The 24,200-nt window shown below is 35.8% G+C and overlaps 2 protein-coding genes across 3 annotated transcripts; both read right to left on the bottom strand.

The window, feature by feature from the left end:
• Positions 1 to 503: 503 nt before the first annotated feature.
• Positions 504 to 6,408, bottom strand: LOC107657257 (succinate dehydrogenase [ubiquinone] cytochrome b small subunit B, mitochondrial-like). The gene is made up of 4 exons (XM_016445285.1): positions 6,305 to 6,408; positions 5,566 to 5,676; positions 4,929 to 5,079; positions 504 to 1,733 (listed from the first exon to the last, which is right to left on the bottom strand). Exons 1-4 carry the CDS (start codon positions 6,351 to 6,353, stop codon positions 1,568 to 1,570), a joined length of 477 nt encoding a protein of 158 aa, XP_016300771.1. The 5' UTR covers positions 6,354 to 6,408; the 3' UTR covers positions 504 to 1,567.
• Positions 6,409 to 7,379: 971 nt separating this feature from the next.
• On the bottom strand, positions 7,380 to 12,379 carry LOC107657246 (L-amino-acid oxidase-like). 2 transcript variants are annotated; one of them, XM_016445274.1, is made up of 8 exons: positions 12,308 to 12,379; positions 10,923 to 11,146; positions 10,114 to 10,223; positions 9,625 to 9,826; positions 9,331 to 9,399; positions 9,073 to 9,209; positions 7,731 to 8,512; positions 7,380 to 7,649 (listed from the first exon to the last, which is right to left on the bottom strand). In XM_016445274.1, exons 1-7 carry the CDS (start codon positions 12,336 to 12,338, stop codon positions 7,747 to 7,749), a joined length of 1,539 nt encoding a protein of 512 aa, XP_016300760.1. In that variant the 5' UTR covers positions 12,339 to 12,379; the 3' UTR covers positions 7,380 to 7,649; positions 7,731 to 7,746. The 2 variants fall into 2 exon arrangements, with proteins under 2 accessions (XP_016300760.1, XP_016300759.1); XM_016445273.1 differs by having other exon boundaries at positions 7,751 to 8,512.
• Positions 12,380 to 24,200: the final 11,821 nt, after the last annotated feature.

Raw genomic sequence — 24,200 nt, 5'->3', positions numbered from 1 at the left:
TTACTTGCAGATACTATTGTCATGTCGTGTCATGCTCTTGTGAGCTCATCAGTGATTATCAAGAACTGCACTCTATCTATAACTGTTTGCACTGGACATTTGGTTTCATTAAATACATCTTTACAGATTACGTCTTTTTATGGTTGTAACATTATGTGCTTCACCTGCAAACCAGATTTGATTTTCTTGCATGATATTGTTTGAGCAATCTTGGACTCCCATCTAGTGTTAATAAAAAGCATATTAAAACAAAACTGTTGTTTAATCTGAATACTGTGATCCTAATTCAAACTTTATAACCTTAGTTTATAGGCCTTATCAGCTAGTTTTAGAGAATACATTTTTAGTTTATAGAACATAATTAATTTTTTTCCCTTAAGTAATTTTAAAATTTGGCTACTGTGGCTACTTACTAAGGACCACTGAGACCCTTGAAATGACACTGAAACTCAATATTTGGTAAAACTGGAGAATTGTAAGATGCACATTCAGGTATTTAATCTTTGAACTTCGCCTGTTGTGACACAGTACAGTGGAAAATCCTGTTCACTCCAAAGAAACCATATAATCCAAAAAAACTGCCTTTATTCTTAAGCGCACAATTGTACCCAAAGCTTCAATCTGCATAGAAATCTAGTCATACAGATTTATTACACAAATCTCCATAGCACTTTAAACAGACACAAGTGTGGCCAGACTCGATGATGTTGTTTTCAGAAGTGTATAAGAACATGATAACAGGACTTGCAAAATCTCAGTCCAAAATGTATTCCATCAAAGTCAGTCAGGAAAAAAAATCTCTCTAGAAACCCTTAGATCCAAAACACATTTTGTCGTTTAGATTCTATTTACATTACCCACACAATCTCAGTTTTACCTGTTTAAAGTACATCTAAGCAATTTAAAATGAAAGATGTAGATACATTGATTTTAGTGCAAAGCACATCCAATTACACATTTCCTTTCATGAACGATTACTTACTTGAGCAGAAATACAGCCATGCAAAGTGTGAAGCAGAAATACTGTCAATGTGACAATTCTCCAGATGTTGTGGTCATTAATGGAGGACTATGAAGGTACATTTTCAAATACCGGTGTAAAGTTAATTCTGCATATGCTGTGATGACAACCAACTGGAGTCAAAATATTGTTTTAACACATCAGATACTGGCTGACAAAAAGACATTATGCAATATAAATATGGCCAAAACATTTATTACCTGATCATGTTCCTGTAAAAATGTAATATTATTAGTGTAATGATTTTTCAAGTTCAAATACAGTGACCAGCATCTTGTAGCCACAATAATTTGTTGCTTTAGCTGCATCAGAAACACTGATTTGCCAGACAAGAGAGTGGACGGCATGCAGATTTCCATCTTAAGCAAAAGCTGAGCATGTTCTGAACAAACTGACATCATTAACAATTAAAAACACCTGCAAATCAACACAATGTTGCCAAAAATTATATATTCATAGAATTTACATATAATGTCACAACTGTATACAATAAACTGGAACTCTGATGCCGAAAGCGGATCCCACAGCGCCCTCATCTCAGTCCAGTCATTTACTCCACAAGAGGCCCACAGCTTTGCAAATCCCCACGTCATGATAGTTGAAGTAGCACAGGCCGGCGAAGGTGACGGTCGACAGAAGGAAGAGGCCAGCATTAGCCATCTTGATTTTAAAGTCTCCGTGAACATAATCTGTCACAATCTGGCCAAGACCCCTGGAAAACACACAATAAAATGCAATGCCCTTTTTTAAATAATGGCTGTTATGGATATTGATGTTACAGGAATAGTAAAAAGTGAACATTTGCTTAAAGTTTACTCACTCTTGTGCCATCCAAGGTGTAGATGAGCTTGTGTCTTCATAGCAACAGTGTTGGAGAAATGTAGCATTACATCACTTGTTCACCGATGGATCCTCTGGAGCGAATGGGTGCCGTCAGAATGAGAGTCCAAACAGCTGATTAAATCATTACAATAATCCACATGACTCCAGTCCATCAATTAATGTCTTGTGAAGTAAAAAGTTTATTTTTTTGTAATAAATTCATCAATAAGACATTTTTAACTGTTGCTTCTGGCCAAAATACAAGTCTTCTATTCATAACATTGTTTCCTCTCGTGAAAAAGCTGTCTTGTCTGAATCAGGGGAAAAACATGCACAGACCAAGAACTGTTTACAAGTGAAAACATTTCTAAACAAATGTGATTGGATTTTGATGTGAGAAGACAATAGGGGATGGACTTTTTCACTGGAGGAAGCTTTATTATGGATTATGGACTCGTATTGTGGCCAGAAGCGACAGTTTAAAGTTAAATGTCTTAATGACGGATTTGTTTAATACAAACAAGCAGTTTTTTCACTTCACGAGATGTTAATTGATAGACTGGAGTCATGCGGATTATTGTGATGTTTTTAATCAGCTGTTTGGACTCCCATTCTGACGGCACCCATTCACTGCAGAGGATCCATTGTTGAGCTAGTGATGTATTGCTAAACTTCTCCAAATCTGTTCTGATGGAAAAAAAAAACGAACTCATCGACATCTGACGGCGAGTAAATTTTCAGCAAATTTTCATTTTTGGGTGAATTATTCCTTAATTGATTAATCAAATCTCTTTTCTCCTATACAATTTAAATATCTGAGCTGTTGAATATTCGATTCATACATTTAAGCTCCAATGTTTTTGGTAACCATCTGAGACATGTACTCTTCGCTTTCAAGAAGCCAAACATATAGAGGTCTGCAAGCCCGATGGGGCCCGACACGCTGAGTCCATTCAGGCCGGGCTCAGGTCATTTTGTTTTTTTACAGATTGGACTCGGGTCGGACTCGGGCTCATTCAGCTTCTCTCCTTTTATTATGCCCATATACGCGCAGAGCACACATAGGTAGGCCTGTCACGATAACAACTTTTTGTTGTGCGATATATTGCCCTAGAAATAATTGCGATAAGCGATATTATTGTCATTTTAAAGACCATTTTATGCCACTGAATATATAATCATAATGTAACAGCATAATAATGCAAGAAGGCCTACACACTTCCAAATGACAACAAGCTTTTAATTTTTAAGAATATTTAGATCATGGAAATTAAGTATCAAAATATTAGATACCTTAAAAAACTTGAATAAATAGTAAATAAACATTTAACTAAAAGTGCAAAGTAACAAGTAGAAAAAAAATGAAAAATGCACAAAGACCTTGTATGGAGATTTGGTATGAAATATTGTTATATTGATTATATTATAAATATTATACATCGCCGCAATACGCAACGCATATACGCACGCATAGCATACAGGTGACAGTTGACCATGCAGAGCATCAGGGGGAAGTTGGAGTGTGGGGAGTTACTAAAAGTTCCCAATGCTTCGGGAAAAGCTGCATTTTGGAAGAGTTTTGATTTGATTACCACGGCAAACAGTGAGCCAACTGGTCATGTGCAGTGTAGAATCTGCAAACATACCCTTGCACATAACAGCAAAAAATGCATGCAATAGGCTAAAGCGTGCCGCAAAGCCCCAGCAAAAGTAATTACCATGAATGTGTCGGGGGAAAATAGTAAGGAGAAATTTGAATTATTTATTAATAAATTAGTGTTTTCTGAGTCCGTGTCGCAAAGATGAAGATGACGATCCTGACTCACCATCTCCTCATTAGACGCGCCTTTAAAGAGAAGTGCATCTTTACGGATTTTATAATGAAAGAGTTTTTGTTTTCGATTTGTTTTATTTAGTTTTAAAGTAGTAATTTAAAGCTTTCTATAGATATATTTAGCAAGTTTTTGAGGCAAGTATTTGCTGAGTTTCGGTACATCATTGTGAAGCGCTCCTGGCCGAAATTGCAGAAAGCGCATCCTGTATGTATCCTTTATTTTATAAAAGCACAACATTTTGTTGATATTGTGAGTGCACGGAAAAGATGGGCTCGGGTCAGACTCAGGCCAAGAATTCTGATGAGCTGTCGGACCTGGGCCGGGCTAGGGCCTAAATTTGAGGCCCGTGCAGGGCTCTACAAACATAATCAGATGTTGGAACAGGTCCCTATAATAATCATTACATCACTGCAAACACTGTAAGAAGGTGTTAAAGTACAACAGGACAAGAAGCACTAAAATAATCAATTAAATTCAAAGTCAAAAGTAATGTCCAAGATATTTTACAATATACAAAATAACATCTTATTGCAGAAATCTATACTTTTATCTGTACCTATATCATTATTAATGATAATCAATTAATCAATTAAATAATCAATTAAAACCATTAAAAGAAAAGGCCAAATGCAGTAAAATTAAAATATATACTTGAGTTTTTAAAAATATATTTGTTTAAAAGGAAGTTCGAAATATGCTGCAAGCATATCTGGTATTTGATCACTTAAATGGTAAAACCTTCTAGATCCAGGCTCAAACATGTTTAAAAGCCAGGCTGTTACCACATTTACACCCAAATGAAACCTTTTTGTTTGTTTTTAAAAAAAAAAGCAAACTATATGTACTTATGTGACCCTGATGTAACTAACAGCTAATATTAGAAGTATGGCCTTGAGTGCATATGTCCACAGGGAGGTTAAATCCTTGCACGAAGGGTGTTACAGCCGCCTATGACTTGGCTTTGCAGACACCTTCATTTTGTGTCAGAAACTATTTTTAATGAAATAGTACAACGATCAATTGAATCTGACCTGTCAGTTACTAAACTGCAAAGCTGAAACTTCATATGGAATTACAACAGGCACATACTGAATATTAACAACTGACTGTGGCAACATTTACTGATAGTTAATCTGAATTTTTCCCAACAGCTCAACATATTCCAGAAAAAAAGCAAGACAAAAAAATCAACAGCAAAGGACAATTTCATTTTGAATATGTCAAGCATTAATCAAAACATATTCTCTTACCAGTGACCATGTAGAGTAAGTGCTGCTGCTAAAGAGTAGTCAACAGCAGGGCCAGGGTAATAGTACGCAACGGGTGCCAAGCCCAGAAGAGCTATGCTCAGGATCCGCTCTCCTGTCCAGTGCAGGGAAGCAGCTTTGGACCCAGAGCCCGCTATTAAAAAAAAAAAACTGTAACATCAACAAATGTTCTTTATAAAAGAGCATCTGCGTCAACACATCTGCAGTATATGTCTCCAGCCATCACCTTTAACAACACTTATTACATGCGTTTAATCATCCTGTACCCCAGCAGATGGAAAGAAAAAGCTGAAGATGAGTCTGTAGCTCTAAATGACCAATGTTTCCACTCTGTCTTTACCTGTGATAAACTGACAGATGGTTAGCAATTTCCACATTCAGCATTTATCTTCTGTCACCTGTTACACTGTAGTCACCTATCAATTATCATTTACTTGACTAATGAAACAACCATGAATAGATTTGGACTTCTGAATGTTAAGACACTTAAATTCAGACCCACTGAAAGGCTGGCAGTACGGCCAACTATATATTAGAATAATAAAATTATAGGAAAAGACAAAAAGCTCTGTCTTGATTTACAATGTTACAAAAAAAGCACACAATGGAAATCACTAACCATAATTGGATGGAGTAGCATGTATCTTCGCTGATATGAAGTATGGACAATCACGATCCTTCTTCTGTACAGCCAAAGGTCTGATGAGGGAGGAAGCGCGAAATAACAGAGCTGTGGGAAGTGACAAGTACAAACAATACAAGAAAACAAAAGTATTCAGAATTAAAATTTCAATTATATGTACTAATTTGATGTTCATCTGTAACGAATGAGGTCAGTGATGATGTTCATACAATGCTTAGAAATGACAAATCATTTCAAACCAGCCAACATAATAAATATAAACACAGACCTTTTTATACACTGATAAAATTCATGTCATCTTCTAGTCTCAGTCTTACGGTGTACGCCATTACGTTTACCAACAGTTTTACATAAATATAAATAACTGGTTAATTTAGAGAAAGAGAAGAGAGTCAGAGTTGAGAAATGTTTCACAGGGTTAAGTTAGCATGCTAGCTATCAGTGGTGTACGCCATTACGTTTACCAACAGTTTTACATAAATATAAATAACTGGTTAATTTAGAGAAAGAGAAGAGTCAGAGTTGAGAAATGTTTCACAGGGTTAAGTTAGCATGCTAGCTATCAGAAACGTTACGAGTACGCGTGCTGCCATTAACATGAAACGTCATTGGAGAATTATTATTATTATTTTATTTTTTACATACGACCTTGAAGCTGAACTGTGATACAGAATGAGGTTCCAAGAACAAAAGCATGAAAAACACGCAAACTTACGACGGACACCTCTGTAGCAAACAGAACTTATCCTGACAAGAGCCGCCATGATTCTCACCAACAACCCAAGGTCACTGGAATTACCCGGATGTACTAATGCTGCCAGTGACCGGTGTGATGAAATTAATATTTTCATGTCAAATATACTAATACAAATCGATTAAAATATTTACATATACTAGAATACTTAAATAATTTTAATATACTACATCTCATCAAGTTAGTGTTTAAGCATCTTTACATTTATTCCAAAACAATAACTCAAGGCAGTACCAATTAAAAAAATTCATTTATGAACTGATGCAGGTTCAGTTTCAGCACATGCCCCTCAAAAGGTCTGTGCACAGCCCTGAACTGATGTATAGATGTTCTTTTAATTTATTCAACTTATTTTCGGAACATCAGTGAACACTGGTCACAGACACGGAGATGTCCCTTTAATTTCACCAAGCTAATGGTGAAATTGAAGAAAAAGAAAAAAAATCATTGAAATGCCATTTTAAGTTTTCATTTGAATTGGTGATATCTAAGTGGGTGAGTAGTTCCCATTAAACATTAAAGCTTTTTTCTCAGAGAAAATATATATATATATATATATATATATATATATAAACAGAGGATGTAGCCTTGTTTTAGATGTGTTAGCCTATTCATAATTTTTTTTTATAATTGATGTTTTACTAATTGTTTCGCATATAATAAAAAGACAAAATAATGTATACCAAATACCAAATTTTATTAATCTATGTAACATTTTAACATTTCTTATAATTTACTTAACTTGTAAATGTATAACAAAAAGGTACGTAAATACAATTTCATTTCAGTTGAAGAAAATAGATATTATTAATGCTGTTAATAATAAAATAATATGTGTAAATACAGTACCAGAATATTCAATAATTTGATACAATTTCAGTCATCTAAAATAATAAAATAAAATAAAAATACTCTGAATAAATATCAAGTTTTTTTTTTTTTTGTGGTTTAGGTGCATTGTTACATAATATGTTGAAAGTTAGCAATTCAGTATAATGAATAATAATACATTGTATTGAGTGTATTGTATTGTATTGAGCATCATGATTCTTGCAAAAGGGCTTAGAAGATCACTAACATATGTACCCACTATTTAGTAAAATATCAAACACCTCCAAAATGCCAACCACATCCCTCAAGAGGGTCTTAAATAATTTTTTTTTTTTTTTTACAGTTGGTATTTGACAAATAGTATCATGGCAGTGGAAATAACAAAGTCTGGCAAAGGTGATGGTTGGAAGAGTGCTGTAATATCCATCGTTTCAAGTCATATTTTGAAGTCTCAGAGAGTGTAGTCAGTCAAAACCTGGTAAAGAAAGAGCACAAGAGGGTTACATTTGGCAACTATAGGGTTTTCAAAATGTCTTTAGTGTATTATTAAACACACCATCATGCTTTGTTTCCTACTTTGCATTGTTATTTATTTTATCTGCAGCTCTCAGAGCAGATTTCATGGCGGTCTCAATCCAGGCATGAGGTCTGGCCGTGTGCTCTCCTGCAAAGTAAATCCTCCCCTCATTCTGGACTATAGACATACTATAGTCTCTCATCTGGAATGGAGTGAAGATGGCAAAGGCGCCGTGGCTGTAAGGATCCATTCCCCACTTTTTCACAACACCCCCAGTGTAGAGCTGCCGGATGTGTTCTCCATGGATCTTCACCAGGTCATTCAACACCAGATTCTTCAACTCCTCTTCCTTTATAGTTTGTAGAAATGCAGCATCATCAGAGGAGGTGTAAGAAGCCAACACAGCCCCGCCTGATATCCCGGGGAAATTATGACTGGGGTAGTGAATGAAACGTGATGGCAGGTCTGTGATGCTTTTCCCACCGTGTATGCCGTCATCCTCCCAGAACTTTTTGCTGAAACTCAGCACTACTTTTGTGGAGCTTGAATAGTGCAGTGCTCGCAGTGCTTCCATCTTTTCAGCCGACAGAGGAGGTTTAAAGTCAATGAGGAGCGTTGCTTTGGCTGTGGCCGTCACCAACACATAATCAGCAGTAATGCTGGTCAGGGTGCCGTGGTTAAGCCAGTCTTCGTACAAAACTGTCACGTTGTCCTGCATTTGACTGATGGCCTGGACTTTTGAGTGCTTAAGAATTGTAGCATTCAGCACAGTGTAGAACGCATTAGGGAATGATTCAAAGCCACCTATAAATTCAGAATACCTGAAAAAGAGTATTGATGTAGATATTTTGAATATGTTTGACATCATTTTGATATTTTAGCTGATATATACTACCAGCCTGGAGTAAGATTCTTTTAAATAAAGTAATACTTTCATTTAGCAAGGATGCATTAAATTGATTAAAAACAACAGTAAAGACATGCTGAAAAAATTCTGGGGGAAAAATCCTGGGGAAAAAATGTATCATGATTTCTAAATAAAATATTAAGCAACATAGCTGTTTTCAACATTGAATGCTTCTTGAGCACTAAATCAGCATATTAGAATGATTTCTGAAGGATCATGTGACACTGAAGACTGGAGTAATGATGCTAAAAATTCAGCTTTGCCACCACAGAAATAAATTAGATTTAAAATATATACAAATAGAAAATATTTATTTTAAATTGCAATAATATTTCACAAAATTGGTGTTTTTACTGTATTTTGATCAAATAAATGCAGCCTTGGTGAGTGTAAGAGACTTCCTTAAAAGCAAAAATCCCAAACGTGTGAATAGTGTATAGAGGACATTAGTTTGGGTTAACCGTAATATCTTACGTTTCATTGTCAGTTATATCACACTGGATGTAGAGCATCTCAGTGAGGGCCGTGTAGAAGAAGCTGTTCTCATTCAGGATATCACCAATCATTCGCAAAGCTCCTCTGCTCAAATTTCCCACGTTCACTAAATACTCCTGTCAACAGATTGGATTTAGAGACATCCTACCATTAGTACTCATATTTAGACTAACCAGTATATTTTTAAGCTAATTGTAATTGCTAATTAAATCTGATGAGATATTACAGGCATTTTACCTTAACTGAGTATGAATCATATTTGTTCAACATTTTCTCACAGCCCATTTTCTGCAGATCATCTTTTAACTAATAAAGATCCAAGAAAGAAACAATAAAATATATTAGCAAATAAATAATAAGTAAGATAAGGGGGAAATTATCTATTGTTTTAACAATATTTAATTATTCTGACTTCACGTCATTGATTTTACCAGAAAAATGATTAATTAACCTCATTCATTCTCCCTTTAAATAAACATTTGGCTGGCAAGATCCATGTGTTTTTGAATAAACCGAATGTTTTTCACTCACCTTGCCCAAAGCCATGTCAAACAGTTCTCTGGCACTTTTCCCCTTCTCCCAGTCATGCACAGGGTAGTTCAGAACATCTGGGTTCTGCTTTACAGTGTAGGTTTTATAACGAAATCCGTTTATAAAATAGTAAGTGTTGTTGTCGTCCTGTACAAAGGGTCTAAACCCAAGGCCCAGCTTTTTTGCAAAAGTCCTGAGAATGCTTGAAAGTGATATCATTGAAAACAAGTTGATTAAGTTGTGGCCTGCAGATCCACCTTCTGTCACTGTCACTTGAATAGCAGTCTTTGATTATGTCAGTTTCACATTTTGGATTTCCTGTTATCTGGCTAATGCTATTCATTGTGAATGACGCTATCAAGTAAATCTGCATGTTTATCTGTAATACAGTTTCACACTAATTATTGTACTGTCTACCCTCAGAAAGTTACATGAGGTGAATAGGAACTAGAATTTGACTCTCATGGATAGAGACTAAAAAGAACTTACAAGTGGAAATGTGGGATCCTCATGGCACCAAGTTCTGCATACCAGCCCTCTTTGTCCCTATGTGTTAGAATTCTTCCACCTATGCGGTCACTTGCCTCAATGATCGTCACCTATAAGAGCAGAGAAAAAAGAACAGGCAAAAGCAGCAGACAACAGAGCTACGTTATTTGAAATATTATCACAATGACGTATAATTATAATACAGATATTAAATAGAAAGTAGACGTGATTCTACGGAAAAGACCTTAAATCAAATTTAATCATGCAGTGCTTCAGGGAAACATTTTCTAGGGATTTTCTCTGCTTCATCCACTGTATATAATCTTGATTACTGACATTTTCTTTTCCTGAAAATGACTGATTTCTTAATGCGCTGTATAAGTTGGGAAAAGCCAGGTCATGAGATTGGAGGCGTCATTTTGGAACTAGCAGAAATTTACTATGTTAGGCCACATCATGAATCTCATATGGAAGTGGTTAGAAGTATAACCAAGGCTATGATGTGTCTGTACAGTCTGGTGTCTGAAATGGTTAAACAGGCAATATAGATAACTGAACTAATACATAACTGGAACTAACTTCTTTTACTCTTTTCATATGTGAAGAAATGGGGAAAACATATTGCTGTGCCTAACCAATTATCTCTAATAATCTCTTGTAACTAATAGAGACATGATTTGCACCAGTCATTGTATCCTTCAGTTTAGATGTGTTTAGAAAGCTCTTCCTATGTGTATATCCTGTTTTCATGGGTCTGTTATGGTGTTAGTGTTAAATGTTGCTTTGTGCTATAGATAGTGTTATGAGACCTTATGTCCCGCATCCTCCAGAAACTTGGCAGCAGTGAGTCCAGCAGCACCTGCTCCGATGATTATCACATGCTGAGGGTTCTTCGCTGGAGGGAGACCTTGTTCTGTTAGCTTCAGAAGGTAGTCATAATCAGAGTCTTGTAAGCATTTGAAAAGAGGATCTTCTTCCATATTTCCACCAGCATGGTAGGTGAAAACCAAGATCAGTGCCAGCACTGCAGATACTGTTGAAAACAGACATTACAGTGTAAAATGTAAAAATAAATCAGTTAGGCCTATTTGAAGTTTGAAGTTTTTTTTTTTTTTTTTTTACTTATAGCCTACACTGCAAACCCTTTAAGATTGGATTAAGCTTTCATAATTAAACAGCATTTGAAATGTGAATTTTTGTAATCAAAATCAAATCGAAATCTCACTCAAAATGATCACTAAATGGATGCACTGAGCCGAGGAATAGCCTATAAGCCTTTGTATAGTTTAGTTGGCTATGTATTTCTTTAAAGTCCGTAAAAATAGGGTCCAATGTAGGCCTACTTTGTTAATATGAAGGAATTTTCCATATTTATTTTTCACAGGTATTTTACCCATATTTTGAATTATTATTGCAGGCTATTTGAGTCGTGTTTTAGAGTTAAAGAAATGTCCGTAGCTAATGTCCTGACAGAAACTTACCATTTTTTTCCCTTACAGTGTAGCCTAGCCTACACTCATGAAGGAATTTTTGATATTGAGCTTGATTTTGACAGGTGCTTTACCCGTATTTTAATACGCATTGGGTGTAGTGTTTTAGGGTTGAAGGAATTTAATCGTAAAAAAATGAAGGGAAACTGAAAATAAATGTAAACGTTCCGTAAATTTAGCGGCAACAGGTAATTTTCTGCCAGGACATTATCCGTTTTTGTAAGAATTTGGTGAGGTTTTTCTACGGCGGTAGGTGTAGCCTAGTTTTGACAGAAAAATGATTTGCTATTACTTAATATGAGGGATGTTTCTCGAAAGTTTTTCGTAAATTCCACTTGTTCTTCAACTTTTGCTGCTACCTTTTTATAAGGTGTCAACATGGAACATACTTTGTCCTATGTTTTGGATAACTGAACAGAATGCTTCAAAAGTGCTGCCTAAGCTAATTCAAGTGTTAAAAATATCCAGCAGACTAGTTCTGTTTTCCAGCAAAACGATCCTTTTTTTCCATTGACTCAATACGGGAAGATTTTCCCTCACATGAAAGTGGTTTCGGTTTACTTTCTTTTTACGAATGAAAAAAGACACATGACCTATTTCACCTCTTTTGGAGTCCCTAATTTAAATTTAGCATGTATGCTTCCGCAACTGATTCAGACAAAGCATTTTGACAAATCAAAAGGACATGTCCCTCTAATACTCACAGTATTTACACAGGCTAAAGTTTTTCAACATTTTGAACTGAGAGAGCCAGAAGCCGGAGCACCTTGCGCACCTTCTCTTGCGTAAAGTGGAAAGCGAAACCTATGGAAGAACAGAAGCAGCTTGCAAAATTATGGAGAAATTTGGGCAGCATAATAAATTAAAACTGTTTTATCACTATAACATTATAAATCACAGACTAATTCAAGCTATAAAAATTCTAAATGATACTCACATGTGCACGAATAACTGACTAATGCTCACCTTCATAATGAAAAATGGTTAAAAGTGGTCCAGAACTTTACTTAACTGCTATAGCCTATATCTAAGAGTGCAATTGCTACATTTTAATTGACTGAAGAGACGAAGAAGATGGATAAAGTGTCTGGACAGGCTATTCCGCTATAAATGTGTCTATGTCCCTTTCTGGCTATGAATCATGTGTGGGCTCCTCTATTCGGCAAGAAATATTTTCCCACACAGACTCAAGATTCAACCACACTGAACAAATTAGATTAGTGAGCTTTAGTGTTCATTAACATACCTAATTTCCGCCAGAATCAATCATTTCTAACCACTCATTTATGAGTTTATAACTATGATAAGTTGGCAAGCAAATTTAGGTCGACTAAATATTGGTAAATTTCTATCCAATTTACTATTTGTTTCTGCCACTTTAAGAAATTTTAAAGTCTCATCTGTATAGGTAAATAAATCATACATCACTTACCAGATATCCTGTTACTCACTCTGACCGGTCTGCCCAGAATCTGTTTTATAGCACACCATGCAGAAACCGAAAGAATATGATGGTGATGCTTTTACCCACAAAGTTTCCGATGCTGTCCTGTCACTCATGATGCAGGTTAAGAAAAAAACCGACATCTTTATCTTCATATAGGCCTATTTAAAGGAAAGACAGGAGGATATGGACTTTTTTACTCCTGATCACAGCACATTTATTCCTTTTAACCTCAAAGTTTTGTTTCTTGAGTAAGATCAAAAGACTGGCCACAATTCTCCTCTTCCCTCTTATCACAGGACTTTAGTACCAAAGCTGGAGCCTATGTGAATATCATGAGCGAGACCGGTGTTATGCCGTTTAAAAGTTTGGGGTCAATAGGATTTTATTATTTATTTATTTGAAAGAAATTAATACCTAGGCTACTTTCAGCAATGTTAAATTGATAAAAAGGTGATATTAAAGACTTACTAAATATAAACATATCAATTATTTATATTTTGAATAATGCTGTTCTTTTTAATTTTTTTATTCATCAGTGAATCCTGGAGAAGAAAAAAAGCCTATCACTGGTTCCAAAAAACATTAGGCTAAATAGCACAATTAATGGCTGATGTAAATTCAGCTTTGCCACTGCAGGAATTAGACTATGCTGCTTCTCAATTCCAAGAATGCAAAGAGCGCACTTGCGTGGAGACCGGTCTTGCCAGGCTAACTTGAAAGAAGGAACCCGGGAGGACGAGGACTTACACATCTATGAGTTGGCATGGGCAGGGGTGCCTTAAGATATCCAGAGGCATTATGGTAGGCTCCCCCTCCCTAGATTTATTTTTTATTTTGTATTTTTTTTGCTTCCTGAAAATTATATATGTTCAATTTCGTTTTTTTTTTTTTTTGTTATTGATATGCTAGTTAACATTTAAAACACGGTTCTGCATAAAGTGTGAATATAAGTGAATATGCAAATTCACTCTGCCAGAAGGTGGTGCTTGTGGAACAGCAGAATTATAGCCGCTACATAAAGTAAGCAATACAAAAAGAAAATGCCATCAGAACTTTCCTGGCCGAAATGTGAGTTTACAGGTATGATTTAAACACCATAAATTACACAAAATATTCATTATTCATCATCATCGAAACAACACTTGGCAAGTTGGCATAAATGTGAGCTATTTGGTGATTGCTAACTGCGTTTTTATTTTGAAACATGCTGTGCTCATGTTTGATTAATTAAATCATAGCCTTTTAAAGTTTAAGGGTCACATTTAAAGGTCCCCTGAAGTGCCTTGAAACAAGCAGGGTTATTCTATGTGGTGACGTAATTTCAACTGAAACAGGAAGACAGGGCGGGACATATCGAGCAGCCCGCCCCCTTTTAAAATTAGCCAATAGCGTTTTGTTTATATCTGCACGGGTCAGAGCCTTTGAGCTTGGTAAAGCCGCATTTGACAGCCACAGTCTAATAGATTACCCCCTAGATTCAATATGAAACTCTTAGTAAAACAAAATAGAGATCATAATCATGCTGAGGCTGTGTAGTTTTAAAAGTGTTTAATATATGCCGACTCGCGCATATGATCCGCTCCGTGCGATCGCGTCTCTGGACCGGAGCCAAAGTCTGGATCAGACTGTGTGCACTGCCGCGGTTCGCGTGACACAACGTGAAACCAGACCTCATTTGCCCCAGTCGAAAGCATATTTACACTATCTGAATCGTTCCCTATCGCCTACATTGTACACTACGTGCCATTTACTGTACAGGAAATACTACACTGTGAACAAGCGACCGATCTCAGCCGCAGCTTTAGCCTCTATTTATAGTGTAGGGGGCGGGCACTTCGGCTTCTAGTGAGCGTTTGATTGGTCAGAAGATTTGATGAGAAGATGAAGTACGATGTGACGTCAAAAAAATCTTTGCGCCGTTTTGGAGGAAGTGACAAACTAAAAGCTTTGAATGCTTATATCTTCTAAAGGCGAATTTTGTCACTGTTTTGGAGCACACTGCCTTATAGATAACCTTAAGACTAACATATTGATACTAACACCCAAAAAACTTTCATTTTGATTTCATGGGGTCTTTAAGCAATACAATTCCTGTTTTTCCGTCCCCGGATTTAAAATTGAGACTTTGAAGCAGCACTTCTGATGGAACACAGTGACTGAATCTAAAACCTTCAGCTGACACACATATTATATCCATGCATTTGTAAATTTCCTTTCACAGTGTTGTGTTTCTTGTTAATCTGCACGTTAACATATTAGAGACACGCACACAAAATAGCGCTCATACTAGGCTTCTTTACTAGCGCATTGCTGTGCATTTCGCTCTCAGTATATCGGTGGAACATACAAACTAAACAAACTGTGTGGGAGAAACCTAAACTGAACCATTTACTACATATTACTACAAGCAGGGCGTCGCTGAAAATGAGCGTGTGAGTTTGTTTACAGAATGCTGCTGTCACTGCTGCAAACTCCATATATACAAATAATTATTCGAAAAATATAATTTACCTGCAGCCAGTAGGCCCCTCCCAATAAGTGTAGGTCCCTGGGCTTCAGCCCGTTAAAGCCCGTGCGGTAATGCGCCCCTGTGCAAAATTAAACTAAATCTTACGGCTGTCATGAATAAAGTGAAAATGTAAATAAAATGAAAAGCATCGACTCATATCTCATATTCCTTTTTACAGTGTTGGGCATTAAAACCAATCACAAACGATTCTATTGAGCTTGAGTGCAATGGCCAATCAGAGGCGTGCAGATTAGTCATCGCTGAAACGTGGAGTTGCAGATGTACGTACGATGTAAGTAAGTGATTCATTTCACAGTGCGTACAGTTTCACTGATAAAAAAAAAAAAAAGGTGTTGAAACAATTTTCTCTCAATTGCATAAACCATATGGAAATGTAATATGACATATATTGCCCTATATAGATGAAGAGTTGTATATATATATATATATATATATATATATATATACACAAACACAATATATCCTCCTGAGACCCAGCTATGGAGTTTTTGCCACTGTAGTGGACATTATATTTTAGTGAATTTCTCTGAGACGTTATTATGCTCTAAACAATGTAATGACATGAAAAAATACTAAATTCACAAAGCTTTTTATTTCTGGTTCTCAGGAGGATATATATGGTATTTATTTATTTATTTTGAGAGTGCTTTAATTTGCCCTGTATACTGAATTAAGTGATAAGGTTCTTTTCGCTGTTAACCGTGGAACCCGGAATTAGTAACTTACAATGTTTTATTAAATTTACGGTTTTATGTTATATGACACAAATAGCTATCTGATAATTAAGTAAAAAGACGACTTATGCCCAGTTAATAGTTAATTACAATAACTTTAGGCTACTTAGCATTACCTTGGAGTGTGTTGGTTCAGACTCATAGTGCCGGCCCGGTCCTCCCTATACACAAAATGCGCATGTTGCATAGGGCCCCCAAACCACCAGGCGGCCCCATTGCTCTCAAAGATTAATTTTAGTTTAATTTTTTATTTTGGCTATGGATATTTTTTCCTTTAAAATGGTGCGCTGTCGCCTTTTCTGCATAACATCCAAATCAGTCAAATCATGTAATGTGACTGTCGTATACTCTCCTGGCAGATTTCAGATTTCGGTACAACATCGGCCGTGTTCGATACAACAAAAAAAAGTTAAAAGCACAATGAACTGCAGAAGAGACACTGTTGCCCAGGGCCGGCCCAAGCCTTTATGGGGCCCTAAGCAGAATTTTATTTGGGGGCCCCTCGGTGCCACCAATGCTACTGATTATTGTCTGTGATTATTCGCACACTATAAATCTAACACACCCAATATAGCTGTGTTGCTTACATATACCAATGTCTGCCTGGCATGTATTTACCCGTCTATGATTTTTAATTGCAACAGTAGCAAACCCACAAGAGTGGTCAGGTATTAATTTGCACTATAACATTCAAAGTCTACAGTACTAAGTGGCATACTTAATGTGGTGTACTGAAAAGTAGCTAAATAAACCAGCAGACAATGCATTCATGCATTTATGCATAAAATAACAGATGTTATTTTAACAACATAAATTATTAAACACAGCAGCAAGCCATCTGTACTAAAACAACAACTCTTAATCTATCCAAACAGTTGATGGGCACCATTGACTTCCATAGTATTTTTTTTCCTACTATGGAAGTCAATGGTGCCCATCAACTGTTTGGATACTAACACTTTTCAAAATATCTTCTTTTGTGTTCAACAGAAGAAAGAAACTCATACAGGTTTGGAACAAGTGGAGGGTGAGTAAATGATGAAGTGAACTACTCCTTTACTATTGCATTCTTGTATAATTACCATTGTCCATTGACATGATATATCGAGAAAAAAAAAAACAATAATAAATAAAAATAAATTAAATCAAGCTGTCATTTCATGTACTCTTGGGGGGGCCCTGGTGGCTACGGGGTTCGCTTATTTCGCTTATTCCTTGGGCCGACTCTGCCCAGGCACGTTCCGAGACGGAGTGAAACACAGACACAGGGCTTTAGGTGTGCGCTTAAACAGACAAATACACACAATAATATGTCAAAATGTCCATCTTGGTGAGTTTTCACTTAAACACAGTCAGTTACGTACATCTTAAGTGAACATAAACGGTTGGAAAAATAATCGAATGCTAGCTAGTCTATTAGATCTGTGCATCCCGTGACAGCACACTACTGTATAAACCTGCTGCTGTCTGTGTTATTAATGTTAATCAAACAACAAAAGAAAACGAGAGAATCATTCACTCCTCTTCACTGAATAACTTTTGCTTTGTTATGAATACATTTATATTTAGGCTAATTCTTATGGTGAAGACTTTTAGTTTTACATTTGATTACTTTATTCAATTTCTGTATAGGCTTTATTGGCTAAATTGTTTGTTATTTATATTTTTCTATTGTATTTGTTTTATTGTTTGTAATTTTCTTATTTTTTATTGTATTACTAACTCTTTCATTTGTTGTTTGTTGAGTAAACTGCTCTGAAAGAACAGGTTAATGGGTTGGGGGTCATTTTGTGGTTTTTATGAATGCACAGACAGGCGTCCCATAATATATATAAAGTACTATATATATATATATATATATATATTATATATATATAGTATATATATACAGAATATATATATATATATATATATATACACACACACACAATACGATAATTAAAATTGATTTTAGGCATCTCAACATTACAATATATACAGTATATAAATTGTATATTCATTTTTAAAGGTTAACTTTGAGTGTGACAAAGGTAATCTTAATGTAAAAATAGGGAAATGGGTGACTGCCTAATTAACTGTTATGAAACAGGACATAATTTCATACATGTCCACTGTAGAGGACACCAGGACTAAAAGCATGTTTATTATACATTTTGGGAGACAAAAGAATTGAATAGGAAAACAAATTATATATCAATATTCTTATGAAATATTAGATATTATTATGAAAATCTGGCCAATTACTACTCCCATTATTACACTTCTTTTTTCAACATGCTGTCCCAACAGCACTTTAATATGCAAATTAGATACAGTGTATAGATAACTGTGCTTAATGGGAAAACCAGTTTATGGAATTTTTACACACATATTGCATAAAGCAAAATGGTATATCAAATCATTTTGTTATATATTTTATAACATAGTTGAGAACCATCCTTAAACAAAGTTAGTTATAAAAAAATCCTGAAACCTAAAAATTGATTGGTGATTTTTTAAAAATTCCCATTGTTTTTGCCTTTTCATGTCTACTCTTGTCATTTTATGTTTAGAAAAACTGAGTCCTTGTGTCCTCTACAGAGGACATATCATAACTTATGAATAAAATATAATTTTCCAAAAATGTTATTTTACCATTTTTTTCTTATGCTCTAAACAATGTAATGACATGAAAAAATACTAAATTCACAAAGCTTTTTATTTCTGGTTCTCAGGAGGATATATATGGTATTTATTTATTTATTTTGAGAGTGCTTTAATTTGCCCTGTATACTGAATTAAGTGATAAGGTTCTTTTCGCTGTTAACCGTGGAACCCGGAATTAGTAACTTACAATGTTTTATTAAATTTACGGTTTTATGTTATATGACACAAATAGCTATCTGATAATTAAGTAAAAAGACGACTTATGCCCAGTTAATAGTTAATTACAATAACTTTAGGCTACTTAGCATTACCTTGGAGTGTGTTGGTTCAGACTCATAGTGCCGGCCCGGTCCTCCCTATACACAAAATGCGCATGTTGCATAGGGCCCCCAAACCACCAGGCGGCCCCATTGCTCTCAAAGATTAATTTTAGTTTAATTTTTTATTTTGGCTATGGATATTTTTTCCTTTAAAATGGTGCGCTGTCGCCTTTTCTGCATAACATCCAAATCAGTCAAATCATGTAATGTGACTGTCGTATACTCTCCTGGCAGATTTCAGATTTCGGTACAACATCGGCCGTGTTCGATACAACAAAAAAAAGTTAAAAGCACAATGAACTGCAGAAGAGACACTGTTGCCCAGGGCCGGCCCAAGCCTTTATGGGGCCCTAAGCAGAATTTTATTTGGGGGCCCCTCGGTGCCACCAATGCTACTGATTATTGTCTGTGATTATTCGCACACTATAAATCTAACACACCCAATATAGCTGTGTTGCTTACATATACCAATGTCTGCCTGGCATGTATTTACCCGTCTATGATTTTTAATTGCAACAGTAGCAAACCCACAAGAGTGGTCAGGTATTAATTTGCACTATAACATTCAAAGTCTACAGTACTAAGTGGCATACTTAATGTGGTGTACTGAAAAGTAGCTAAATAAACCAGCAGACAATGCATTCATGCATTTATGCATAAAATAACAGATGTTATTTTAACAACATAAATTATTAAACACAGCAGCAAGCCATCTGTACTAAAACAACAACTCTTAATCTATCCAAACAGTTGATGGGCACCATTGACTTCCATAGTATTTTTTTTCCTACTATGGAAGTCAATGGTGCCCATCAACTGTTTGGATACTAACACTTTTCAAAATATCTTCTTTTGTGTTCAACAGAAGAAAGAAACTCATACAGGTTTGGAACAAGTGGAGGGTGAGTAAATGATGAAGTGAACTACTCCTTTACTATTGCATTCTTGTATAATTACCATTGTCCATTGACATGATATATCGAGAAAAAAAAAAACAATAATAAATAAAAATAAATTAAATCAAGCTGTCATTTCATGTACTCTTGGGGGGGCCCTGGTGGCTACGGGGTTCGCTTATTTCGCTTATTCCTTGGGCCGACTCTGCCCAGGCACGTTCCGAGACGGAGTGAAACACAGACACAGGGCTTTAGGTGTGCGCTTAAACAGACAAATACACACAATAATATGTCAAAATGTCCATCTTGGTGAGTTTTCACTTAAACACAGTCAGTTACGTACATCTTAAGTGAACATAAACGGTTGGAAAAATAATCGAATGCTAGCTAGTCTATTAGATCTGTGCATCCCGTGACAGCACACTACTGTATAAACCTGCTGCTGTCTGTGTTATTAATGTTAATCAAACAACAAAAGAAAACGAGAGAATCATTCACTCCTCTTCACTGAATAACTTTTGCTTTGTTATGAATACATTTATATTTAGGCTAATTCTTATGGTGAAGACTTTTAGTTTTACATTTGATTACTTTATTCAATTTCTGTATAGGCTTTATTGGCTAAATTGTTTGTTATTTATATTTTTCTATTGTATTTGTTTTATTGTTTGTAATTTTCTTATTTTTTATTGTATTACTAACTCTTTCATTTGTTGTTTGTTGAGTAAACTGCTCTGAAAGAACAGGTTAATGGGTTGGGGGTCATTTTGTGGTTTTTATGAATGCACAGACAGGCGTCCCATAATATATATAAAGTACTATATATATATATATATATATATATATTATATATATACAGTATATATATACAGTATATATATATATATATATATATATATATATATTTCCAGCACAAAAAGGTTTTGTTAATTTTTATTAACAAAGAGAAAACAAAACAATTAAACAAACCCTGATAGCACACATACTTCACGGAGACGTCTATTTGATGTCTGCATTTACATGCAAGACGTATTTTTTAGAGTGTTTGCTCATCTGCAATAGGACGTTTCCTATTAGATGTCAAATAGACATTTAGAAGATGTCTTTAAGATGTTTATGATTTAGAATGTATGTAAAACTGACATCTTATAGACATCGATCAGATGTTTGTACACAGCAGATGCTTTCCAAACGAAGAGATCTTTAACAGACGTCTTGCAGTCGTACGTGTGCTATCTGGGAAACTACCTCATAGGGGAAAGCATGGCAAGGCAAGGATGAGCAGGACAAGAAAAGGCAAGGAATTTGAGGCAGGCCAAGACATGGCAGGGCAAGGCAGCCACACGGCCCAACAACCACTCAAAGCCGCACACTCACAGAGAGAGGTAAAATCCATAGAGGACTCACATGGGGTAAAATTACATGGCGATCAGCAGAAGTAACCATAACTGCTCACTTCTTGTTATATAATTATCAGACGGTAAATCAAAAAAGTATACTGTCATTATTTATCCTTTTAGTAGAAGCTATAAAAACTTCAGTGTTAAATAAAATTTGATATTTGGATAAAGTGTGCTGGGGGTGTTTGTGTGAGATGCATCTCAACCACTGATCTAGCCTATAGGCTGAATGTATATATAATTCTCCAATATAGATCAGTGATCTCAACATGTTTCATATAACTTGACACAATCTAGGCACGAGAACTATGGACCTTACCACGCTCCTTTTCATTCTTTTTCTGCGATCATTGTCTTTTGACTTCCGGTTTCTATTTCCACAGCATGAGGGTTTATGAATGAATTCTGCACATTTTTAAATCTTTCCTGTCTACTGACATTTGTTATGACATCCGCTTCAAACATTGCAATACTCATGATAACTTTTGTTAACTCTACAATAAGTAAATCCACTTCACCAGCTAATCTGACAGCAATGCCATAGAAATGTACAGAGCTACTGCAAAAACGGAAGTTCAAAGACAACATTGTAAAGATGGCTGCACGCTTGTTTGTCTGTCGCATTTGTTGGCTGCATACATCTTTGAAGATGACTCATTCCAGAAAAACAACTATTACAAAACCATTATAAAATCCCAGTAATTTCTTTCGGTAACACTTTATTTTAAGGTGTCCTTGTTACACATGTTACATGTACTTACTATTATAATAACAATTAATTATGCATAATTATATGCAAGTAACCCTACGCCAAACCCTAATCCTAATCCTAACCATATAGTAAGTACACGTGGTTAATTAATATTACTCATCACTTAAATGTATAATTACACTGTAACAAGGACACCTTAAAATAAAGTGTAACCTTTCTTTCTTACTTTGAAATGTGTTTTCTTCACATGTATGTAAATGTGTTTACAGTTACAAGTTACAGGTTTTCGTCAGCAAGACTGAGAATTGTTATGTCTCTGTATATGTGTTTATCTGTTTCAAAATACAATACAGTCTCCTCACATCAAACATATTTTGTTTGTTCTGCTGATGCCATATACCACCTGTAGTTGGCCAATGTCTAGAAACGACTTTGGCTGTGTCAGGTGCATAATCTCTGCTTGCTGTCAGTCATCATATATTATTTCATTGAGCACTCAATAAACACCCTGCCACTGAATGTGCATTTGTGGTCATATACATTTTTCTCATGAAAGAAGTATTGTCTAGCAGACACTTACCCAGGCTAAAAGTGGGTAATCATAAGTGTGACAACCACATATCCTGCAGCAGACATAACCACATCTGCACCATACAGTGCATATAAACATTCTGAACATTCTAGAACATTAGACTGTCTTTATCTTGAACAAATGCTAAGTATTTTTATAAGCTCTTGATGTGTTGATAATGCAGGTATTTATTGGTTGTCCATAAATATGTTTTTATTGGATGATATATAGTTCTCCTTGGCTGTAGAAATGTTTACAGCTTATCTTTTTGATTTTGATTTTTGCAAATACTTCATCAAATAATCTTTTTCATCATAATAATTATTTTAATTAATTCCATTATTATTCATATTGTCTTATTGTCTGCTGTTTCTTGCATCATTGTGAAAACAAGTTCATTCAAAATAATAGTTGCTTTTTGCAGTTGCAGCCACACAAGAAACAGCGTGAGAACCACTGCACATTCAAACAGAGACAAGACAATACACCACATGAGCGTCATCAGGATCCTGTCACCAGACCAAGAACTAGACCAACCAAAGTCTCACAGAACTGGAACTTTTCTTCTTCATTTAATGTGTTGCCATTACAAAACCATTTTTAAACTGCAAATGTGTTTCTCCTATAATTCATGATTTGTTTGAAAGTGAAGTGACATGTGGCAGAGTATGGTGTCCCATAGTCGGAATTTGTGCTCTGCATTTAGCCCATCCAAGTGCACACACACCCAGAGCAGTGAGCAGGCATATTGCTGCGGCGCCCGGGGAGCAGTTGGGGGTTTGGTGCCTTGCTCAAAGATCTCAACTCGTCGTGGTATTGAGGGTGGAAAAGAGCACTGGTTATTCACTCCCTCCACCGACAATCCCTACCGGACCTGAGACTCGAACCCACAACCTTAGGGTTACAAGTCTAACTCTCTAACCATTAGGCCACAACTGCCAATTGTATGTGTTGTCATCATCATGTTTGTCTTTCCAGATTTTAAAAGGGTCATATGATGTTGCTAAAAAGAACATTATTTTGTGTATTTGGTGTAATGAAATGTGTTTATGCGGTTTAAGGTTCAAAAAACACATTATTTTCCACATATTGTACATTATTGTTTCTCCTCTATGCCCCGCCTTTCTGAAACACGTCGATTTTTACAAAGCTCATCAGTCTGAAAAGCGAGGTGTGCTCTGATTGGCCAGCTATCCAGTGCGTTGTGATTGGCCGAATACCTCAAGCGTGTGACGGAAATGTTACGCCCCTCACCACATTGTGATGCCGTGTCCGGCCAGAGCTACGAGACATAAACATTAAAACTTATTATAAACGAGGCATTTGTTGCATCCAGTGGGG

Source organism: Sinocyclocheilus anshuiensis, unplaced genomic scaffold, assembly GCF_001515605.1.
Source record: "Sinocyclocheilus anshuiensis isolate Anshui unplaced genomic scaffold, SAMN03320099.WGS_v1.1 scaffold139, whole genome shotgun sequence".
In the NCBI taxonomy this organism is placed as follows: Eukaryota; Metazoa; Chordata; class Actinopteri; order Cypriniformes; family Cyprinidae; genus Sinocyclocheilus; species Sinocyclocheilus anshuiensis.
This window is presented reverse-complemented; position numbering and strand designations above follow the sequence as displayed.

Coding starts and splice junctions, on each gene's coding strand:
- LOC107657246 (XM_016445273.1), bottom strand. CDS start 12,338: ATGTTGAAAAACTTTAGCCTGTGTAAATACT. Junction 11,147..12,307: donor CTTTAGCCTGTGTAAATACT/GTGAGTATTAGA, acceptor TGTTTTCAACAG/TATCTGCAGTGCTGGCACTG. Junction 10,224..10,922: donor TGGAGGATGCGGGACATAAG/GTCTCATAACAC, acceptor CTGCTCTTATAG/GTGACGATCATTGAGGCAAG.
- LOC107657257 (XM_016445285.1), bottom strand. CDS start 6,353: ATGGCGGCTCTTGTCAGGATAAGTTCTGTTTGCTACAGAGGTGTCCGT. Junction 5,080..5,565: donor TGCTACTCCATCCAATTATG/GTTAGTGATTTC, acceptor TTTTTTTAATAG/CGGGCTCTGGGTCCAAAGCT. Junction 1,734..4,928: donor CTTACTCTACATGGTCACTG/GTAAGAGAATAT, acceptor TGTGTTTTCCAG/GGGTCTTGGCCAGATTGTGA.